This window comes from Maylandia zebra, linkage group LG15, assembly GCF_041146795.1.
Source record: "Maylandia zebra isolate NMK-2024a linkage group LG15, Mzebra_GT3a, whole genome shotgun sequence".
Taxonomy (NCBI): domain Eukaryota; kingdom Metazoa; phylum Chordata; class Actinopteri; order Cichliformes; family Cichlidae; genus Maylandia; species Maylandia zebra.
Window position 1 is genome coordinate 6,308,969 of NC_135181.1, and position 22,485 is coordinate 6,331,453.

Consider the following 22,485-nt stretch of genomic DNA (forward strand, 5'->3'; position numbering starts at 1 on the left):
TTTCCTTCTCTCCTCTCTGTACAGGAAGCTGGAGCTGTCACTTGTGTTTGGACTTGTTAAAAGACAAGGCCTCAGCCTATGGAGAAGCATAAAGGACACACATTTTTTAAAGCACATGTAAACACAATATATATATATTTGTACAGATGCACTTACTGTTTGACATATACTTTCTCCCAGATACAACCCAACACACACACACACACACACACACAATACCCACAGATACACACTCCGGTGCATTAGCAGGCTCAGGGCTTAGTTTCCCGTGTGAGGCTCAGAGATCCTCTACCTCTCATAAAGCCAAGCAACACTCACAGATGCAAATGCCATACGGCATCTTAAGCGTAAGTCAGCTAACAGCAGATCTGCTGTTCCCTCGTTTCTCTACCTCACCTCTCAGCAGACAGCAAAAAGCAAAAGCAAGATTGATAATGGCCAATACGGTGTAGAACATGTGCATGTGAAGTACACGTTTATTTTAACTGCATTTCTGCATGTTTTCCCCCCTGATTTGGATTTATTTGAGTATGATTTGGAAGGTGTTTCTCCTAAAGTATTTGCTGAAGCTGCATCACTTCCTTCCCTTGTAGCTTAAGTTCTCCAGTGGGGGAACCTTGAGTGAGTTTGACTAATGTTTGTTTAGATTTCTCCTTCCAGCTCTACTCCTCTGCTATGTTTAGACTTTACAGTGACATTCCCACTTTACATCTGGACAGACTCAGTATTAGTTATGCCATCTTTCACAGGTTTTGTCAAGCTTGGTGAAATTTATATCCTGCGTTAAGAGGAAATGGGGCGATAAAACAGCCTCCACTATCATTCCCTTTGGAGCGTAGTGACTTTATAGCCACGTCTGTTTTTCTGTATTCGTTCAGTTACCAGGATACTGTGGTGCTCAGTAGGACACCTTACTAATGGTGAAATACTTTAAAAAGTAGAATTAAAAAATTATTCATCTAAATTTCATCTGTAAATCTGTGGTTCCCAAACCTTTTCTATCACCTACTTCCCAGCCAAATTATAGACTGATTGCATTTTATTAAATAAATACCTGAAATTTCTCATTAAAAATAAAATTTTACATCTTCAGTGAGCTAAGAATACAACTTCATACTTTATTTGACTGACATGTCAATGAGCCAGAGCTACAGGTTTTCTTCTCAGTAAATTTTGACATTAACCTGAATATCGTTAGCCTTGCTAGCATCAGAGCGCACTTTTGTTCTTTAAACAATTCCTTATTAATCCTTCTGTTTTTTATAGTTAATTTGAAGGGAACGCTTGCAGTGGTAGATTCACATATCACAGTTTAAACAATTTATTTTCCTACACTTTTGCTGAATTTGGTTTTTGTCTGAAAAAATAACTTCACTAGCAGCTGCTGCTAGCCAGCTATTTCATGCTAACTCCATGAGTTGATTGAACGTTTTAAGCTATTCAGCCCACTCATTTTAAAAGAAAAAACACCAAAAAAAGGGTTTAATCAATACCATCATGCCTACAAAGCCACAACTAAAACACTGAAGCTAAGCTATCAATTTATTTTGACATAGAAGGTAAATGGATATGTTACTAATGACAATAATGAACATCTTCTATTTAGGAGCAAGGCTTAATTAAAAATGATTTCTGTGAAAAAGGTTCAATAACTAGCATTGTGATTTAAGCCTCTAACCATACATCATATCTTTAATTGGAGATTGATTATAACTCTTCATCAGACAGCAATCCAATCCATTTCTTATTATACTCAAGTCTTTCAGTGTTGCCTGTCCGGTTAAGTGCTTAGAAGTCCAATGCTGTGGACTGGTCAGCAGTAAGTAGTTGCTCTTTCTAAGCTTTGATGGAACAGCCTTTATTTTTTGAAAAATGTTCAGCTTTTATTGTTTCACTCTAACTACCCATACATACACAGGTATTTTGATAAACATAGCCTTTTCTATGCATTTTGACCTTTCATCCAAGGTACTGAAAATGGGAGCTTCGTCCAGGGTGAAGATTTTCAAAAAGTCACGTTTCTTAGTTTTTTTCCAGATTTTGTCCACTCTTATCATCTTTTTTTTTATATCAGACTTTGCTTTCTGCTAGTTTTTTTAGGCTCCATATTGTCTAACATTTCTATAAGGTCAGGTTTATACCATCACCTGTTGCTTTGGCAGCATGCTCTTTCATTTGGGTGAAGACATCTTTCAAAATGAACATCCATATAGAGGGCCTTTCCAACAGTTTGGGAACCACTCGTGTAAATTTTCCAATGCAACGTGTTTATAATGAAACCTTCATACATTATTATCTCTCAAGGAAGCAGCATATACTGTTGTGTCCTGTGTTTTGTATGCAGTTAAAAACAGAATATATTCTGGGAGTGCTGCATTTGTACAGCTGTGTGAATAAGGTTAATGTTTACTTGGTTCCATGTTAGACTGAGCACTAAAATCTGTGAAAACTGTTTATATTATGAAAAAAAGTTGACTCTCAAAAACGAAACACCTCAAGAGAAGAAATGAGAAAAAGAGAAAATGATCCTCAAAGTACACATAGTGTGCTTCTCCTGACAGGATATCACATTTTGCATTTGTGTTTTGTGTTATTATGTGTTTGTATTTGATAACACGTTTCCACTGACAATCATGAGGTAGCATAGACACATTATTAACACACTGAGGGTTTCACTGTGCTTTTCTCTGGTGAGTTTTCAATATCATTTGCGTCTTCCTTACACAAATGTCATGTACGGTGTTTTTGGGTGGGGAAGAGGGGGTGATGCCATCAACTACAGTGATCCAAATGTGTGATGTTTTGTTAAAATAAATGTTTCATTATTGTGTTAAAATAAAGAGCTTGATTCTTGTTTGCTTGTATATTAAGCATATAATGAAAATAGCCCGGTCAGTAGCAGACATGTTTCCAATTTCTCCTGTGGGAATACTCTCTCATTCCAGTGAACTGTTTTACATAAACTGACAATTAGACATTGAAGTACTAGCCAAGATGACTGTGTCTAATATGAACATGTCCTCCCCATCACATACTGCTGCTTTCCTGTCTCTCACCCTCTGTGTATGAATACTCTACGGTGAGCAGTGACAGAAGAATAAACTCATTTTCCAGTAGTATCAAATGAATGCTCACCTTATGAAATCACTTTCCACTCTCATCAATGATTATATTATATAGATAGATAGTCATATATTATAGATCCGTATAGTCATTGCTAGAAATCTTACTTGGTAGTATTTACATTTTTTTTACCACTAGGTACCAGTATTGGTCTGGAGTTGAACTCTGGATTTACGCTGCAGTAGACTACTCATTGTTGAATTCATGGAACACTTATTTCTTTAGATTTAGGCATAGGTCAAAATCATTGAGAATTTGTTTTAAATGAGATCAGATCGTGAGATCATGCTTGAGCTAAACTATAAACCCATCTAGCAGAGCTTTTTTTTTTTTTTTTTTTTAAATCATATCCTTAATTAAGTAGTAGAAGTAGCTGTACTACAGTGGAAACATATTGCTGGAAAATAATTATTTGTGGAAAAAAACTTAAAAAAACAAATCTGTGAGACACATTTTAGAACACTAGTTGAACTGGAGCCAAGAAATTACTTTAATGTACTGCCAAGTATACACCACAGATAAGTGCAACAAGTTGACCTTAAAAGCCAGTGACAAAACAACTTTGTTTAATGGACAAAAATGTCCATTAAACAGGAGAAAAAATAATAATTTCAGGAGAAAAAATTAATACCGTTATGTATTTATCTTGTGTGTTTGACTCAGCAGCTTGTAGTCATCTCAGAGATGATGGACAGGAAAGTGCTTGTAGCAAAGCTGGGATTCAGGAGGAGCTGCTCCAGCACCTGTGCACCTTTTTGCCTTGTGTTTACTGAACACATGGCACCTTTCCACAGACGCACCAATGTCCCACCTGGTAGATCATCATCATGAGCATAACTTAAAATAAAATCTTAGCAATAATATTTTGTGTTTGCTTGTGTGCGTGTGTGTGTGTCCTACCAAGCAGACTGTCAATAGTCTTCATCCAGCTGAAGATATACAGTGTGTGGTTCTCCTCTGCAGTCAGATCAGCAATGTTAGGGGCGCTGTCGCCCTCCTAAAATGATAAGACAGAATGGAGAATGGACAAAAGCCTTCTCTCACTTTGTGTGTTTCAGAAAAAAAGAAGTGATGTGTAAAATAAACAGATGGAAAAGGTTGAAGATATGTACCTGTAAAATCCGACTTGGCAGAGGGGTTAGGAAAAGCACTGCTTTTTCCATGTTGGTCTGGAATCGAGCTGCTGCTACATATTCTGCTGAGTTCAGCCAGCTGTGAGCAAATGACACTTCTACAGAGGAATAGTGGCTCTGCCTGTAGGAGAAGCGAGAACACAGAAGCTGAGATTAAGAGAGCTGAAATTTGAGATAAATGTTTGGCTTTTTTGACCACTTGCAGGGAAAAACAGCAAGGCCTCGTCCTTGGTAGTTTTGGTGTGCACTGAACTACCAAAAATAGTTCAGTGGACAAATTTTTTTTTGTTTATAAACATTTATAAATAATAAGGATAGTGATCACTTTTGCTTTAATACTTTTTCCAGCATCATTAGTATTGGTAATAAGGGCATTGATGTTAAAATTTGTGCTGGAAAGAGTACTGACACTGCTAAAACTAACAAGACTGCCAGAAAAAAAAAAGATGAAGTAGATTTAGTCAATGTCATTGTCATGTATGAATGTGTGTGTACATGATTTGTAATATGTAAAAACAGGATGGGTGACTGGGGGAGGAGGGTATGTGTAAATGTTTACTAATGAAATGCATTAAAATGATAGATTTTATGATAGATAAAAATAGATACTTTATTGATCTAACAAGGGATGTTGTGTTACAGCAGCAGAATAAAAAATGAAAATGATATAGTCTACAATTAATAAGCAACATGGTTACAGTAAAAGTAAAAGAAATTACCTGGGATTACATGCTGCAGAGGCATAGGTTGAAGCCATTTGGGCGTCCCAGTAGACACCAAGGATAGTGTCTTTCTTCACATCATCAGGCAGAAGAGATTCACTAGTAGTCTTCAGACCCTTAAAACAATATGAACAATTAAAGGAGTACACCTATTTCAGCAATGTAGCTTTGTTGCTTCATAAAGCGGGTGCATTCAGGGAAAACAGACCCGTTTTGAACTATAATGGCACATGGCCCTGACTTTTTAAAATGTAATGTTTTCTACTAAGGGCAAAATAATACAAGTTCAGTTCCCCTTTAAAATTGCGGGATAATATGATGTGAATAGAAACTGTGTGTATATGTACCAGTGTATATCTGTGTTTCAATACCTGAAAAAAAGCATCCCACTTAGACATGGCATCAGGGTATTTAGCTTTACAGTCAGCATAAGTTGTACAATAGTCCTGTACTCCTGCAGGCACCTGCATCTGGACCTGGTAATGTAATAACATACATGATAATATGCACTATATAACATACATTATAAATAATACAAAATGGTCATATTCATTATTATTTAAACTGCAAATATTTGTGTGATGGCATGAAAAAGTGTCCTCTTCTTCTTCTTCTTCTTATTATTATTATTATTATTGCGGTTGTTGTTGTTGTTGTTTTATTTTCAAAGTGTTCATTTTCAGTTTAAGATAATACCTGAGCTCCTGCTCCCATGAAGCCCTGTTGTGCAGCAGACAGAAAGGAAAGTACAGATGCAAAATAGTTCACACCTGGAGAAACATAAAGAGGTCATTTGTATTCCCCCTGTGTTTATTTTTTATGCATTTGTTTCTTGTACTTACAGGCCCACCAACTCTGGGTAGAAATGCACAAAGGCTCTGCTTCCAGGCCACAAGTTGTTGCACCCGTTGGATCAGCGAGACGCCCTGTAAAAACAACAGATCATTAGCTGTGGTCTTGTTTCTTTGTTAGTTACATTATTAGGAGGCTCTTTATTCAGTTTTGTACTACAAAGTTTGTTAAATTGTGATGAAAGGATTATTATTGACTTAAAAAAAAAAAAAGAAATGATACTTTGACTTCACCTGAAGTTAACATCCATCCAAGCTGCAGTGGCAGTCCCCACAGCGGACTGTCAGTAGCATTTGTCCCCATGGATCCCATGAAGGGGTCTGTAGCAGCTATCATCAGCCGGTATAAACTCATGCGGTGAAGGTAGTTCCAGGAGTCTGGAACCAGAATCCCATCGTGCATTGGCAACTCAGTCACTTGGCTGGCCGTTTGTGCCCAAAGGATGGGAGCGCCATTTTCTAGAATTACTGCAGAGCTGCTGAGAGACACTGCACATGCCAGGACAAGGCCAAGGACCAGCAAACGAAGCATGACTGAGGTGTTGGGTCTGCAGAGAAGGACAGAGTCAAGAGCAGCTACTCTGGACTGAGAGTTTTCCCTTAAATACAGCATTTGTAACTTCTCTGAATATCAAAGTCAGTGCATGCAGATGTGCACCAATCACATTAGTCCATGTGACATATGGCTCACTGGACCCTGACCAACAGATAAGAGAATTTAAGTACATAGAGCTCAATTTTGTCCAAACATAGAATACTGAGTTCAGTGCAAAGTACATCTGTTCATCGTTCAAGCTGATTTGTTTACATGAACACAAATCCACAACTTTTATAGTGATACAGTGATACCATCAGTAAATTGAATCTGGAAACACAAACCCCAAATAAATTCTAAGAATCCTTGGAAAAATTATACAGATTTTTACCCCCTTAAGTAGCCAAAGATAATACTTTTTATCTGGAAAAACTCATAAAATTTACTTTCACATACACTCACCGAAGACTTCATTAGTTACACCTTGCTCGCACCAGGTTGGGCCCCCTTTTCTCATCAGAACTGCCTTAATTCTTTGTGTCACACACTCAACAAGGTGCTGACCATAGCCTTAGTTTTATGTTCTTGGCTGATAGGAGTGGCATCCAGCGTGCTGCTGGAGCCCATCTGCTTCAAGGTTCAGTGGTTATTTGAGATACTGTTGCCTTACTATAATCTTGAAGCAGTCTTTTTTCTCTTTTTTGGACCTTTCTTTGGAAACCCTAGAGATGGCTGAGTGGGGAAATTCCTAAAAGAGCCAGACCAGCCCACAACAACCAACACCTTTAAAGCCACTATAACCTTTCATCCCCATTCTGATCCTCAGTTTGAACTTCATTAGGTTATCTTGGCCTTGGCTATGTGCCTGGACATTTAGATATGGTCTACATGTCTATGCATGTAGTTGCAGCCATGAGATTGGCTGATTAGAGAATCACCTTAAGAATCAGTCAAACCAGTGCACCTAACAAAGTGCAGTATACTCCAGTGAGTCTGTACTGGATACAGAAGTTAAGACTGTTATTGATTTGGTTAATCTGAGTGAACTTTGATGTGCCTGATGCGTCTGGTAAACAGAACATGTCTCGTAGCTTTATGTAACATCATAATGTGTTTTGTAAAATTACCACGGAGTAATTACCAATTACCATGGAGTAAACACCAAGAACCAAATTATAACTACAATTTTAAAAAGTTGAGGTGGTGTTAGCAAGTGAACTGTTAGGTAATACTATTTAATCCAGATTCTGCATTATTCTGAAAGCAAAGCCAATTTTATATGTAAAGTAGGGTAACAAATTAAAAAGAAATATCTTTCAGCAATATGGTGGCATGTATGTATAAATGGCCTGTATTTGTATAGCGCTTTACTAGTCCCTAAGGACCCCAAAGCGCTTTACACATCCAGTCATCCACACATTCACACATACATTCACACACTGGTGATGGCAAGCTACATTGTAGCCACAGCCACCCTGGGGCGCACTGACAAAGGTGAGGCTGCCGGACACTGGCGCCACCGGGCTCTCTGACCACCACCAGTAGGCAACGAGTGAAGTGTCTTGCCCAAGGACACAACGACCGAGACTGTCCAAGCTGGGGCTTGAACCGGCAATCTAGCACATATAAACCACAGAAGGTGAACCAAAGCACTTTAGAGACTGACACATTTACATTACATCCATCATTTGTACACAGTTCAGTTCTGGCCCATTAATGCATGAACATGAGCCCTTTGGTCTTGTTGGTGTGTCCACCGTGGATGATCTATTCTGGCTCCTTCGTGAATGTTCAGGTTGGGATCTGAGGAGTTTGATTTATGCAAATTAAGTGTCCAGAGCAGCTTTGTGGAGTGGCAAGATGCGCTGTCCTGCAATAGGAGGATGCTGCCATTGGAGGGTGCTAGTGAAATATTTGGTGGATAGACACCTGTAAAAGTAACATTCACAAGAATTTTAAAATACAAGGTTTTCCATGAAAACGCTGCATTGCAAAGAGATAATGAATGTATTCATTTCACCTGTCAGTTGTTTGTTTTTGTTGTGGTTAATCAGTTATGACCCATGTTAGCTGCAGGACCACTGTTTCTTTCCCCACCTTCAAGGACATTTCCCACAAACTCTGTATTCACAAAGCCACCATCATTGTGTATGATCCCCCACACACCTGACACAAACCTTTTACTCTCCTGCCGCCTCACAAGATGTACCAGAACATCTAGTCCCTCACTTCCAGTCAGTGCAACAGTTTCTTCCTTCAGGCCTCAGAAAGCTCAGTACTCAGAGTCTGGACTGGAAACTCATGCACATAGAAGTGAACACCCTACATGAATCAACTAGACTAGTAACATACATACACACTGAAGCACATGGACACACTTTACACATTCATACTTATATTGTTGTGCACATTTCTGCACACATAGTGCAATTAAATTTTACTTAATGCCAAATCAAAAGTAGATTTATATTTTAAGGTAAAGAACCTACAATAACAGTGAGAAAACTGCTACAATCAAATGACCCTCTATGAGAAAGCAAATTGTGACAGTGGGAATCAAAAACTTTCTATTTAACAGGAAGAAACCTCTGGAAGAACAAGGCTCAACAAGGGGAGGCCATCTGCAGTGACTAGTTGGGCACGATGAGAAGGAAACAGGCTAAAAAACACACTGTGGAAACCAACCAGCCAACTTTACCATGTAGAAAAACGGCATAGGTGTGAGGTTGAAATTGCACTAATTGTTTCTTATATAAAAGGGGATTAATTGTGCTGTTAAACGTCTTTACGTTCAGAGAAAGGGGCTTTTGTAAAGTTGGCCCACGATTTAAAAGGAATGTATTCAATTCAATGTGAATTCAATTTATTAGGCCGATTCTGGGCCCCGAGCATCATATATGACACCCAAGACCTAAACAGAATTATAATCCTTTTTATGGCTCTTACACTAACTAAAAGCACTGATGTTGTCCAGTGTAAACTAGCATTTTTGGAACTGATTTGGACCCCTCACCTGCCCACGAACCAGCATCTCACCTGGTAGCCTACAGCCGATAAATACCTAAGAATGAAAGATCATGAAGCACTTAACCTGTGCTGCGTCGTTGCTCTGTTTTTAAGAAAAGGACAGTTTTTTGTTTCTATACTTTTCTGGCCTGCATTATGTTACCGTTTGACACCTTTAATTTACAGCTGCGATCTCGCTGGGAGTGCAGCAGACATCATGTGACGGAGGAGTGGCCAAAAGTAAAAATCAGGAAGCACAACGACGCAAGAAACAAGTCACGAGAAAGGTAAAGTTCAAACTTTTAGTCATTCTTGACAATTTCACTAACGTTTTAGACGACCAACGTATTTTTACGAGGTTGTTTCGTATTTTTAAGTTTTTTTGTTTTGTTTTACAACGAAAAGCGACAAACATCTTCATACTGACTTCCCTTGTAACTTCATGACTCTTAAACCCGCTAATGTTAAAATGAAGAGCAGTGTACAGGTAACATTAGGACAGCGTTAACCCCAACAAACACAAGTAGGTCATAACTAAGTATTTGCAGTTTATCCGTTCATGTTGATGGCATAAAGAAATACTCTGGTGATTTCCGCATTTTTTCCTTGTTGGCAAGGAGACAGAAACAGAACATGCACGTTGGTTTAATTAACCCTAATCACACTTTAATTTTTAATTAAAGCAAACGAGAAATATCCTGTCACTGTGACAGTTTCTTAGCAGGTGGCTATTTGCATACTAAGTTTCAGTCTTTTTTGAGTCAGGAAGTCTGCATGAGGAGCTTGTGCTAAATATTCCCGGCCCAACACTCCTTCACTTCAGGTTGTACAGTATGATATGAGCACCTTTATCAGACTGTAGGACTTTCCTTTTGGCCTTGATAGCTGTTTTTTTTTTTTTTTAAGGTTAAAAGATGAAAATATTTTAATTCTGCAGCATATTTATAATATTTTATTTCACAGCATTGATATCAAATCATTTTAGCTGTAATGATCATTTGTGTGATCCCTCAATAATGTAAGTGTATTAGTTTCGCAGTGTTTTTAGTGGATAAGTACCAGCATAAAACTTGTTATTGTTACAGTATTTTTTTATTGTTTCAGGTTACTCATGTTTACAGTATCACATTCCAAAGAAGCTGGACCTCTGAACCATTTCTAGGTCATGAGTTATATTATAAAGTGATTTATTTAAGCCACTCCTTCACTTTACTATTTCAGCTTCCATCCTTGCTCCTCTTAGCTTGAAGCGTAAGCTTACTGTGACTAATCACACACTGTACTCAGTGTTTGGGGGTGGGTCCACTGTATTCCTGTATAAAAGAAATAAACTTGCCTTCTCAGAGCTCTGAACTCAAATTTATTAAACACTGTGAGCAATGAGGACACCAGCCGTGTGGCAGGCTTTACTGTGTTGTGTGAGAATAAAACCTCAGACTGAGTTCATGAGTATTAAGAAGCACCCAGTGAAAGATAGTAGTGAGCTTCTCAACAGATATTTCTGGAGCTTTGCTTCAAGATGAAAACCTGTAGAAAGAAGGTGAAATGTAAGGGGGTGTCACAAACGTTGCATCATTTTTGGGGAGAGGAGATCACAGAAATCACTGTTTTATCTTGTATTTAATGCTGTACTAATGCCAAAGACGCCATAAATAGAAACACAGTTGCAACATCTCTTCTTGGAAATTTGCAAAATACAATGATTATACTATATCTACACAAATGCTTTCACCCCGAAAGCCTCTTTTTTTTTTTTTTTTTTTCCCTTTTTTTTTTCTACACATGACAGTCACGAGAACAGTGAGCTGACTCCAGATGCTAATTAGATCTCACTGTTAACTCATGAGCGAGTCGAGTGAAGCCTGTGGTCTTGTGTGTCCTCGTAGCTTTCATCATGGCCTACCAGGCTGGGATTCCAGAGGAGCCCAGTGTTTTGGTTAACCAGATCAGCTCCAACATCCAGAAGATCACACTGCTGAGTAAGAAATGCACACATAAAAACGCATTATTGTCAGCCAGCGCGTCCAACACGTGGACACACTTCAATACAAATAAACAACATGCTTCTCTGTGACTTTCTTGCCAGCCTCCGAGCTGCAAAGGGCAATCTCTGTGCTGGGAACTGAACAGGACAGCAGCCAGCTACTACAGACGATGTGAGTTACTGGGGCTTGGTTGGATTTACATACCTGGGCTGTTATCAGAAGTATCTTAGTGAAAGTGTAAATGTGCAAGCGTAGAAAATGTTAGACTATTACAGCAATGTTTAATGCCGGATAATTTTTTTTATATACTCTAAATTACTTCTGATTCCTTTTAAACCTATGCACAGTATTATGCCTACCATCCTTTGTCTTTGTAATGTCTGAGTACTATTCTCTACTTTAACAAATTCATTTTTTAATGTCATTAGTCAACAGAAGCAGCAACAAGGCAACCACTTGGCAAAGGAGACTGACCGACTGATGAAAGCTTTTACTGCACTCCCAGTCGGACCTGATCAGGTAATGAGTTTCTAAAGTCTTCCTGATCTAAAAGGTTTGTCACAGTCAAGCAAACCACAAAGAACAACCTCTCTTTCTGTCTGAAAAATAAACTCACTGGCACAAAGGCTGTAGTTCCTCACATGTCCCTGGGGCCTGGTTACAAAATTGAGTCAGTCTTCATAGACTCCCATGTTAAATGCCCAACTTCACAGCTTCACTGCAGAAATAAACGTGTTGACAGATTGAAACAAAAATGCTTTTGGCTTCTTCTTAGCTATAATTGTTATTTATATATCACATCATAGCGCTTCACTCTTTCAGTCAAAGTGGTTACTTGTAGTTCCAAAGAAACCATGGCAACATCTAAATGTTCAAAATAGCAGTCCACTGACCAATGAACATTGTAATCCATCATTTCTGTAGAATCTGTGGTACCATACCAGACTGATTAACTACAGACCATAGTTCTGACAAGTCCATTTGTTCATCTGTTTACAATATTTTTGTGTTTACTTTAGCGTCAGAGAAAGATACAGAGAGAGCGCCTGCTGAACGACTTCTCCGCTGCTCTGAACAGCTTTCAAAAGTCGCAGCGAGATGCCGCCAGCAAAGAGAAGGAGTTTGTGGCCAGAGTCAGAGCCAGCTCCAGACTGTCTGTAAGTAACTGCCTGTCATCAGATCACCAAGTTGTTGGGTAGAGCATTAAACGACAGTTATAAAATAGGTACTGTATGGGAGTATGAGAGTGGGGTGAAGCCACTGCTATAAATGTAAACACATATATTACATCATTGCGTAGATTTAGACGGAATTCAGGTCTTTTGACACGCGTGTGAAGTGCTGTTTAAGAAGTGTTGTGTTTTTCTGCTTAGCCATAAACTGGACGACACATACAGGCGATTTTTGTCAGCATAAGTGCTTGTGATGGATAGCAGAGGAGAATATGTTTGGTATCCTATTGAAAACCTACAGAAGAGTAGAGACTTGAAAATTAGACATTCTTGAAACCATAGAAAAAAAAAAAATGGTTTTATGCAAAGCTTTTTAGTAGCTTGTTTAAGCTTTGCACTAACAATCCAGCAAAACAAGTAGGTGCTGTACATCAAGGCTCACTGCCTTTTTCCTTTCAGCAGCAGATTTCACTAGTGTTTGTTCTCACTTTCGTGTTTCTTACTGTTTTCACTCTCTGCTTCCCCTCTCCCCAGCCTGCCGAGGCAGATGGTCACCATCGCTGAGTGTAGTTCTGCTGCATGTTAAGGGGGTTATCTTTCTCTCCCCACTGTCACAAAGTGCTCGTTCACAAACCTTGTTGGGTTTCTCTCATCAGTATGTCGGCTTCTGCTGAGAATTGTCTACTTTTTTATTTTTACAAAAATCCACATAAAATTGTTATTGCACTGTATTCCACCACAGTGCTTGCTTGAAATAGTCACAGCTGGTTACAGTTTCACTCCTCTCTTAAAATTGTTGTAACCGCAGGCGTCAGTTCAGAAGTAGTTTCACATGAAGCTGTCACATGATTGTGAATCAAAAAGTATCTTTAATTGTGATTGTTGTAGTCACAGATTCCCATGATTGGACCCACTCACAGCTGTGTTCCCGTATCTCACTCTTGCTTATCTCGCTTCACTCAAAGTTTTTTTTTTTTTTATCTGCTATGCTGCTGATAAGTAGGAACAGCGTGTTACTGCTGCTATGTTTAATAATTTATTTTTGCACAGTAAATAAAGCTGCAAGGTGAATTTATTCAACTTGGCCATGCATATATTTTAACAATGAAGTGTTCTGCAAATACTGAATAATTCTTTTTCTTTTACTTACATATTGCAGCAAAGGACATTCTGTACTTACTGAATCATTGCTATACCCATAATCAGGAATAGAAGGACCTCTGCAGATTTGCAACAATAAGACTTAAATGTGTTCAATTGACTTCTAGCAGGGTGGTCAGCCTGAAGACAGCTTTCGAAATGTTCCTCCTATACCGAGGTAAGCCCACTGTTTCTGAACAGTATTATTCTTTCTGCTTTTTATTATTATAGTAAATAATGTTTTAACTACTCTAGTTGCATCTGTATGCAGTGATTCCCAGATACAGGTTCAGGCTGACGCTGTCACTGAAGAAGATCTGAGACTGATCCAGGAGAGAGAATCAGCTCTAAGGCAGCTGGAGGTAGGGATCAAATTTCAACACCTAATATCTGTGCAAAGAAAATTCCACAAACACAAAGTCACAAACATACTGTAAGTGCCTCTTGAATATGGACCGGCTCTCTTGATTTTTAGTCTGACATCGTAGACATAAATGACATCTTCAAGGACCTGGGTATGATGGTCCACGAGCAAGGAGACATGATAGGTAAGAATCTTTCAGTAAGTTAATGCTGACAGGTGTAACAGCTTCACATTGACAGTTTACGGCTCAGTGAGCAGGATTGTGCAGTTTCTACTCTTACCGCAAGTAAATTATGTATTTTGTTTTGTTTCCTGCAGATAGCATAGAAGCCAACGTGGAGAATACCGAGACCAATATCCAGAAAGGGGTGCACCAGCTGGCCCGAGCTGCAGGCCACCAGGTAATGTGACAGAGATATCTTAATGTATGATATGACAGAAGTGGTGAGGAACAGGAGTATGAAAAGACAGATGAGCTGTAATAAATGCTAGAAAAATGAGATTTTAACTTGGATTAGTAAAGCAAGACTGGTTGTTAGAGCCCGTTTCTGTAAAGCAGAATGTGTGCATGACTCTACATCATTTAATCAACTTATTAGTTAGATCATAAAGGAAAGAAAATTCAAAAACATTAAATTCCTTCTGCTTATTTTCTTCTAGCAAAGCTCCCGGAAGAAGATCTGCATTATATTGATAGTGTTGGTTGTTGTTGCTGTTGTAGTAGGACTAATCATTTGGGGCTCCCTCAAAGCCTGAGGGCTTCCTCCTCCTCCTCCTCCTCCTCCTCCTCCTGTGTTTATCACCATGGACCAAGAATGAAATTTCATTCTTAATCTTTTTCTTCTTCAAAAACTGACAGAGGGGAAAAAGATTGAAACACCGTCTCTTTTTTTTTTTTTTAAGCTTTTTTTTTTTTTTTTTTTTAAATCAATTATGTTTTTAAGATATTGTAGTCCTCAATGTCAGGACTACAACCTTGTTTGCTGTGAAGCAAATCTAGCTCTGGTAGCTTTATTGTCATGATCAGTGTCTGATTTAGGCATGGTTTCCTCTGAAATGGAAGACTTATCAGATGAAAGAGGCGAGTATTCGTGTTTAGTGGCAGTCATTGTTGTTGAGTACGTCCTGCCCTAGCAATGTGGAGTCGCTCCAATAAATTGAATGTACACAATACACACAACGCTCCTGGGTGCAATAAGCAGCATGTTGGTAGGGGACGTTGCTGCAGCTGCCTCTTTTTGTCTGGTTACATATGCAAAATCCACATACTATAAGTTTCTCAGCAATAAAACAATGAAGTGCAGTATGTAAATTAAGTGGAAATGAACAAGCGCTAGGTGTGGGTTGCAGTAAAATGTAGCCAAACTACAGTCAGAATATTTAAAGCCTCTGAGGGGCAACAGTGTTTTTATCTGTTGTTTCCAATATTTCAAGTGATTTGATTTTTATTCAGTCTTATGTATAACAAAAATAAAAGCAAGTGCAACTTTAATCTTGCTGTTAAGACGTTAGACTACACTCCAAATAATAAGGGGAAGGGTTTGTTATTATGAGACCAATTCTGGGAAAATGGCAGCGCTGTGTAAAATGTAAGTAAAAGCAGAATGCAGTGAACACAGAAAACGTAGCCAACCATGAAAAAAATGTTTTACCCAGCGTCCCATTTTTTTTTTCCTTTTTCCAATAATCATGTTTGTACATTCAGTAGGGACTTATTTCTTTTAGCTTGTCAGGGAAATCCTTTTCATTTCACTGCCTGTCACACAAAGGATTGAAGTAAAATATTCACAGTAAATAGTGCAAAGTCAAGTAATACACAGTGAGAGCATTTGTAGGTTATTTGGCATTCACTTGTGGTTCTCAGGAAAAGGCATCTAATTGAGCAAATTACGTAAGAGCTGAAGGAAAGTTGTCACTATTTTCTGTGAGAACTCTCTTATCCCTTGTTTTTAAAAACAAATAATTAGACGACCGATCTTAAACCAAAATATACTAATGCAAAGTATCCTAAGTTGCCTTGTATTAGTAAACACTAACACTGTTGTTGTCATGCTTCTGTATTTGAACCCGATGGAAAATTATGTGTGTGTGCGTGCGAACTGTCTTCTATTTGCTAAATAAAAATTCAGAATCTGAAGTGTGAAGAGTGATTTTTAACCAAAATTGTAGGATACTTGAAACTAGATTATGCACTTTCTGAGACTGTTGTACTGCTACCAAGTTGGAGGTAGAAAGCTGAAGTGAGATAGCAAATTAATAATTTTTTTGAAATATATTTTTAAAACTTTATTTTGATTCATTTTCCTTTTCAGTAACAAATGGAAGAAAGAGGGGGAAAAGGGAGGTGGAGGTGGGTGGGGTGGGGGGTTGAACTTAACCCATGAACAGTTTGGATTGTTTTGTCTTATTCATCTTCTTCTTGATCTTATGACCTCTTGGTGATTTGCCTCCCGTCATACTAGAGCTGAGACAGATTCATTGTCAACTGTGACCTTTTTATTTTGAAAATCGAAGCACTTTGTTAATGACTTGAATTGACATTTTAAATTTCACAAAATAAAAAAAATTTCTTGGTGGGGAAAAAAGCTGAGATTTCACAGCCTCCTATTCAGTTCCTGTAACTATCCCAGGGCAGTTTTGAAAGAGTTCGGTGAAAAACAAAAAAATCCACAAAATTTAGAGCAGTTTTTAAAAAAAAATTTATTTATTATTATTATTATTATTATTATTATTAAGGATATGTATGAGAGAAAGACAAGAAAATGATGATAATCAATACTTAAGTCTGTGATGATTTCGATTTAAACTATAGTATGACCTGAAAGTTTAATATAAATTGGTGTTTACTGTATGCCCATACTCAAAATCACAGACAGCCAGATGAAATTTAAATCTACCAATTACTCAATTTCAAATTAGTCATCACCAACTGCCCCATATGCCTCCACATATGTCAATAGTTAGTTACCATGGTGAGAGCATTTTGTGTAACAGGCTGCAACCAACTGTTGACTTTTGCAAAATGGGCTTGGCATTCCTCTTGCACAATGCCTCATAAAAATCAAACCTGTAATTCATATCAAAGCGTTTTAAAATCCATGAGGTTCCCAAGAAGTTGCTTTGCAGATTCATGTTTTTGTGTTTCATGGAACCAAGATGAAAAAGAAAGTAGTCAAGAACCAGTTAAACGTTGGTTCCTCTGGTACTATGGTAAATATTTGCAATTATTTTTGTGAAAGCTTTAGATTTAGAGTACAAAGTGGTCATCATCTCATTTCTAGGGAATCTAGTATTGGAAATTTATCTGATCAAGATCTGAGTCTTGCTACCTGTATGTACCCAGGGTTGAGTGTAAACTTTGAGTGTCTTTTGAGAGCTGGTTCTTATTTCTTGGTGACAATACTGAGTCAGCATTTTTTCCAGATAAGGGTGGCCTAAGTAAATGTTTCATTAAAGGCTGGGGTTATGCCAGACCCAGTGTTGTTTACATAAAAGTGAATGTCTCTGATTTCACAAAAATAGCATTTAAATATAAATAGTGAAGTGAAAAACAAGAAAAGAAAAGAGGACTAGTAATAGATCTTGTGGTACACCTCATGGGAATTTTAATGGAAAACATCTTCAAGTGTACCTTGAAAATAGTTAAAAATCCGCGTTATATGGTAGGTTATATGATATTCTTGTTTAATGTAAACAGGAGGAAATAGCATTCAACAGAGGATGAGATCAGGGAGCAGTTGAGGTAGCTAGAATATTTCAGAACAGACAGTGTTGGAGTTGGACTCGGATGTGGAAGTAACAGATTGCTGTGACGCAGAAAGCAAAAGTTTCCATGGCAGAGCGAGTGATGAGGAATACTGGACACTGTTGCAAATTCATCACTGAGGCACAGAAAGAGTTGAACTGAGCGTCAGTAGGACAGGGAGTATTTTGAGCTGCTTACACACACAGAAAGTAGCAGGTTGCTGCAAATAGCTGAGCAGAATTTTCCTTCCCAACAGAAACCTCCCAGCTGTGGAGGATGAGGAAAGTTTGACTGGGTACAAAGTTACCACAAGAGAAGCTGGAGATTTTTAGCTTTTGGAGGACAAATTAAAGGACTTATGTTTAAAAGGATTTAACTTTTTGGTGGAAGTGTTAATGCATATCATTTTATAATAATATGTGTCTAGAAAAACAATTTATCACATAAGTACAGCTAACAGGAGCAATAGTATATGGAAATTACACTCTTTCGCTCAAAAGTTAAAAAGTGGAGATAATAACCTCCTCTGGAACAGACAATGACCTCACTGAAGCGAAGTTTGTTAGTGCGTCATCAGAAGATGGACCAGAGGAAATAACAAGTTGCTATTAGCTTTCCTTTTCTTTTTTTTCCCTGAAAGAAGCTGTTTGAAAAAACGTAAATGGAAGAGAAGGTGGCATTGCTTGTGTCAACTTTTTTTTTTCCAGAGACGGGAGAAGAAATTTTGATCATTGTAACTCAAATTCTGAATTATGCATTGCCTAGTTACATTAATTCACAGAGCAGAAAACTGATATACATTTCAACTGGTCCAGAGTCACGGCCGAACCAAAGTAATAAATATTAGACTTCCAACAGATCGAGGGACATGAAAGAGAACATTGTTAAAAACATGGAACTCAAAATTGAAGCCAACAAGAAGCGGCAGAAATGGCAGTTCCTCTAATGGCCTTTTGAATGTTTAGCTCCAAAATAAGCTTAGGAATTTGAGGGTTATGTACAGTACCTATCTGAAATACTATGACTTGAAGTCTGTCCAAGAGGCCTGTATTTCTGTTTTAGGGATAGAAATGACGGTTTATTAATCTAGTAGGAATCCCTAATTAGCAGCTAACATGTACATGGATTTAAATTGCTCAGTTCAGAAACCGTGGCTGAGGTCACAGTGGGTGTGTCCACCATTTATATCCAGTTTATAGTCCCTAAAAGCTCCAAAAACACTGGAACCTACATTTCCTACAATTCACCTGATCCAATCTTTTGTCAGATTTACCTGGTTTGCTTTACACAGATGCTTTTAGACTCATTAAATCTAGGTTTCATTGCATTTTTCCCAGATGCAGAAAACAAAACTGTTTTCATTAAGTGAAGTCATTTGAAATGATAACACATTTCTTTATGTGTAAATTTAGGTGCTCACCACATTCAAAGCACTTTTCACAGCAGGTACTTTATAATATACATTACCTTAATGATAATGGGTGTGTTTGGTAAAAAGCCCATTTCTGAATTAGAAAGTAGGTAATTATTGCTGCCAGCAGGGGGCAGTGTTGTATTGGCTGCTATAAAGCTCATAATATACCACAGTGCAATGACCTTACTTTTTATTTTTCAGTGGCATTCTAATGATGTTATTAGAGTGGTATGTTAATGTGCTTATGAAACACTTTTTTCCAGAAACAGAACAGCTACATAAACACTTCTGCTGCCTGCTGTTTTATAGTAGTGCTCACATGCAGACAAATCATTATGTAGTGACACAATTAAATCAGGCCAACCAATCAGGGCTCTGATCTTTCCTTAAATTAGATCATCTGTGTATGATCCATGTTAGTTCACTTGAATCAAAGTTCAGACTGTCCCCTAAAGAAACTACAGTTTCGAGCCCTTCAGTAGCCATGCAGTGCATTGAGTGTCCTTGAGATGGACAAAGTGTCCCCTCCTGATGTAGGGTGCAAATCTACTAATAAATACTATTATCCGATGGAGCAATGGAGCAGTAGCTTATTTATCTTTTCAACTGAAATCTTGTTAGCAGCAGACTTGTTCCCATCATAAATCAATCGTATTTTTATCCACTTGTTTTAACCTCCTTTTGTCCTGTCCGTTGTTATGGCTCATGCTACCTCTTGTCCATTCTACTTTGTTATTAAATGCATCAGTCAGCCGCAGCATTAAAACTACTGATGGGTTAGGTGAATACGAGTGATCGTCTTGTTACGATGCACTGTTCTGCTAAGAAACACTGGGTCTAGCATTCTTGTTAATGTTACCTTGACATTTACCACGCAACCTGAACATTGTTAAAGAAGCGCACCCCACTCTGAGGGTTCAGAGCTATCATGGTAGGAATATGGAGACCTGCACAATGTTAGGATAAGTTGTACATAACTTTATTCATTATTTTTGGTTTCATGAGGATCCAGTCTCTATTTTGAAGGTAGTCAGGGTTACTGACAGTATTTTCATTGCTATTAAATCTCATGGATTGCTGAAGTTCATAACTCATAATCAGAAATTAATTTCAAATCATCTAAAGTTCAGTAAACAGAAGAATAGATAAGTCAACTCAATTACTTTCTTGTCTCAGTGTCTTCACTCTCTTTCTGCAATCTCAGGTTGTCTCTGTAATGTTGAGATAAGGACTTCGGACTTTCTAAATAAAGTTTGTGTTGCATAACCTCTCCTTAAGCATCCCAGTCTCCATCCACTTGTATTCCTCGAGGGGGTCCAGAGCTGCAGAGGGCAGCATTCCACCCAATATCCCAGGAATGTAAACTTTACTTTGGAGTCTAGCAGAAGGAATGCAGAATGTTTGCTGTCAAAATGTCCTCTCTGCGGTGTATGAATATTAGAATAAAAAAGGTCATAAATAAAGATGAGGTACAGCTCTCACTGGTGGGATGACAACTGGCACTAGAACAGAAAAGCATGCTGTGGGTTAGGGGGGAGGGTTGGATTTGGAGGCTTCTGTGTATTCCAGTAAATATTGATGTTTTTTTTCCTGAGGAGGAAGTAGCTCTCAGTTATGTGACAGGATGTTCCACGCTGAGGTGAAACCGCTGCACTCACCTGCTGTTTCAAAGCTAAAAATCGAATGTCACACACGCCAAAGAGTGCACCTGTGAAAAAATGTGTACCTCCCTGTGCTGAAAAACACAACAAAGAAATGACATTGAGACAAAGTAAATACTGTGTTTTTGAAGTCTGACGGCTTCTCGTAAAAAGGCCACAAGGAGCTTGTGGTAAATGCTTAAAAAACTTCAATAACCAATTGGTAAACACCAAACCAGGCTGATATTTACCATCAGGGATCAAAGAGGCAGAAATGTAAGGGACTTTCCTTTTTAGTGTCCAGGTTAGTAAGAATAAGGGACTGGCATCGTCTGGCTCAGATGTAGGGCTAAAAGATTACATTTACCAAGCTGAATTTAGTGTTTGTTTGTTTTTTAATTTTAACTGACATACTTTGTTTTTGTTTTGTTTTTTAAACTTGAGTTGATTAAAAACATAGTACTATTAGCAGTATTTCTACTTAAGTATAGCTTTACAGGCCTCTTTGTGCCAATGACAGTGTGCCACTTCTGAATCTGAATCTGAATTGTATGTATGTTGTATGAATGGATGTGTACTTAAATTAACAGTAAGACATACTTAAACATTGAAAATACTAAAAATCACCACCTGATAGAGGGTGATGGATAAACTTAAAGAGTAACTGTAAGTAACTCTACTACTAGCTTTTTAGCTTCTTTCAGCTTATTTTTTTTATTTTAAACTGCACTAATTTGCTGTTTTGTTTTAGTCTCACTTGACTTCTGTAATTTATTCTGTCTGCAGCAGACAGTGAGAAATTTTCTTGAAAGTTGCAAACCTCAATCGTACCTTTGCAAACTGTCCTCGTTTTGAGCAGGTTCTGTACTAGTTATCATACAAGGCTTAAGTGTGAGTTAATGAAGGGGAAAGCTTAGCTTAAAAGAGAGAGAATATTTAGCTTAGCTTACATTATGAAAAAATAAGCTACCGCAGACGTACTCATTTACAAAATGAGGGAATGTATGTGTTAGCATACAGGGCTGTGTTCCTTGGGCCTAACAGGAACATTACGCTGATAACGATTGGTTCCATTGTGACCAGTTACACTTATCTGCTAAGTTGGTTTTTACAATCACCAGATTCAGCAACTCAAAGCACTTTGGCAGAATGGGGAAGAAAGGGGATTTACGTGACTTTGAACATGGCATGGTTGTTGGTGTCAAATGGGCTGTTCAAATTATTTTTAGAAACTGCTGATCTACTTGGATTTTCACACATGACCATCTCTAAAATGGTCTAAAAAAAGAGGAAAATATCCAGTGAGCTGCAGTTCTCTGGGAGAAAATGCCTTGTTGATGCCAGCGATCAGAGCAGAATGACCAGAATGCTTTGAGCTCATAGGAAGGCAACAGTAACTCGAATAGGTAAAAATAAATAATTAAAGGAAACTCATTACACTGATTACAAATAGGGTATACAGAAGAGCATCTCTGAATGCACACACATCAAACTTTGAAGCAGATGGGCTACAGCAGCAGAAGACCACACTGAGTGGCACTCCAGTCAACTAAGAACAGGAAAGTGAGGCTAAAGTTCACACGGACTCGCCAGAATTAGACAATAGATGCACGATGGCACTGTGGTTAGCCTCCCGCGCCCCTGAAAAAGCAGAA

The 22,485-nt window shown here is 38.2% G+C and overlaps 3 protein-coding genes across 5 annotated transcripts in view; 2 read left to right on the top strand and 1 right to left on the bottom strand.

Moving 5' to 3' along the window:
• Positions 1–2,840, top strand: part of dpf3 (double PHD fingers 3) — a 32,147-nt gene extending 29,307 nt beyond the window's left edge. For both annotated transcript variants that reach the window (XM_012916670.5, XM_004542060.6), the window contains one exon: positions 25–2,840. In XM_012916670.5, coding sequence (XP_012772124.1) covers positions 25–92 — 68 coding nt within the window. In that variant the 3' untranslated portion in view covers positions 93–2,840. The remainder of the gene's footprint in view (positions 1–24) is intronic.
• A 749-nt stretch (positions 2,841–3,589) lies between these two features.
• Positions 3,590–6,455, bottom strand: leg1.1 (liver-enriched gene 1, tandem duplicate 1). The gene is made up of 8 exons (XM_004542062.6): positions 6,064–6,455; positions 5,821–5,904; positions 5,675–5,748; positions 5,350–5,454; positions 4,976–5,094; positions 4,236–4,377; positions 4,024–4,120; positions 3,590–3,934 (listed from the first exon to the last, which is right to left on the bottom strand). The coding sequence occupies exons 1-8, from the start codon at positions 6,440–6,442 to the stop codon at positions 3,783–3,785; spliced, it is 1,152 nt and encodes a 383-aa protein (XP_004542119.1). The 5' UTR covers positions 6,443–6,455; the 3' UTR covers positions 3,590–3,782.
• Positions 6,456–9,506: 3,051 nt separating this feature from the next.
• Positions 9,507–16,168, top strand: stx7l (syntaxin 7-like). 2 transcript variants are annotated; one of them, XM_004542058.4, is made up of 10 exons: positions 9,507–9,657; positions 11,257–11,349; positions 11,457–11,526; positions 11,784–11,874; positions 12,375–12,512; positions 13,796–13,845; positions 13,939–14,029; positions 14,143–14,215; positions 14,350–14,432; positions 14,692–16,168. In XM_004542058.4, the coding sequence occupies exons 2-10, from the start codon at positions 11,265–11,267 to the stop codon at positions 14,785–14,787; spliced, it is 777 nt and encodes a 258-aa protein (XP_004542115.1). In that variant the 5' UTR covers positions 9,507–9,657; positions 11,257–11,264; the 3' UTR covers positions 14,788–16,168. The 2 variants fall into 2 exon arrangements, with proteins under 2 accessions (XP_004542115.1, XP_004542116.1); XM_004542059.4 differs by having other exon boundaries at positions 13,799–13,845.
• Positions 16,169–22,485: the final 6,317 nt, after the last annotated feature.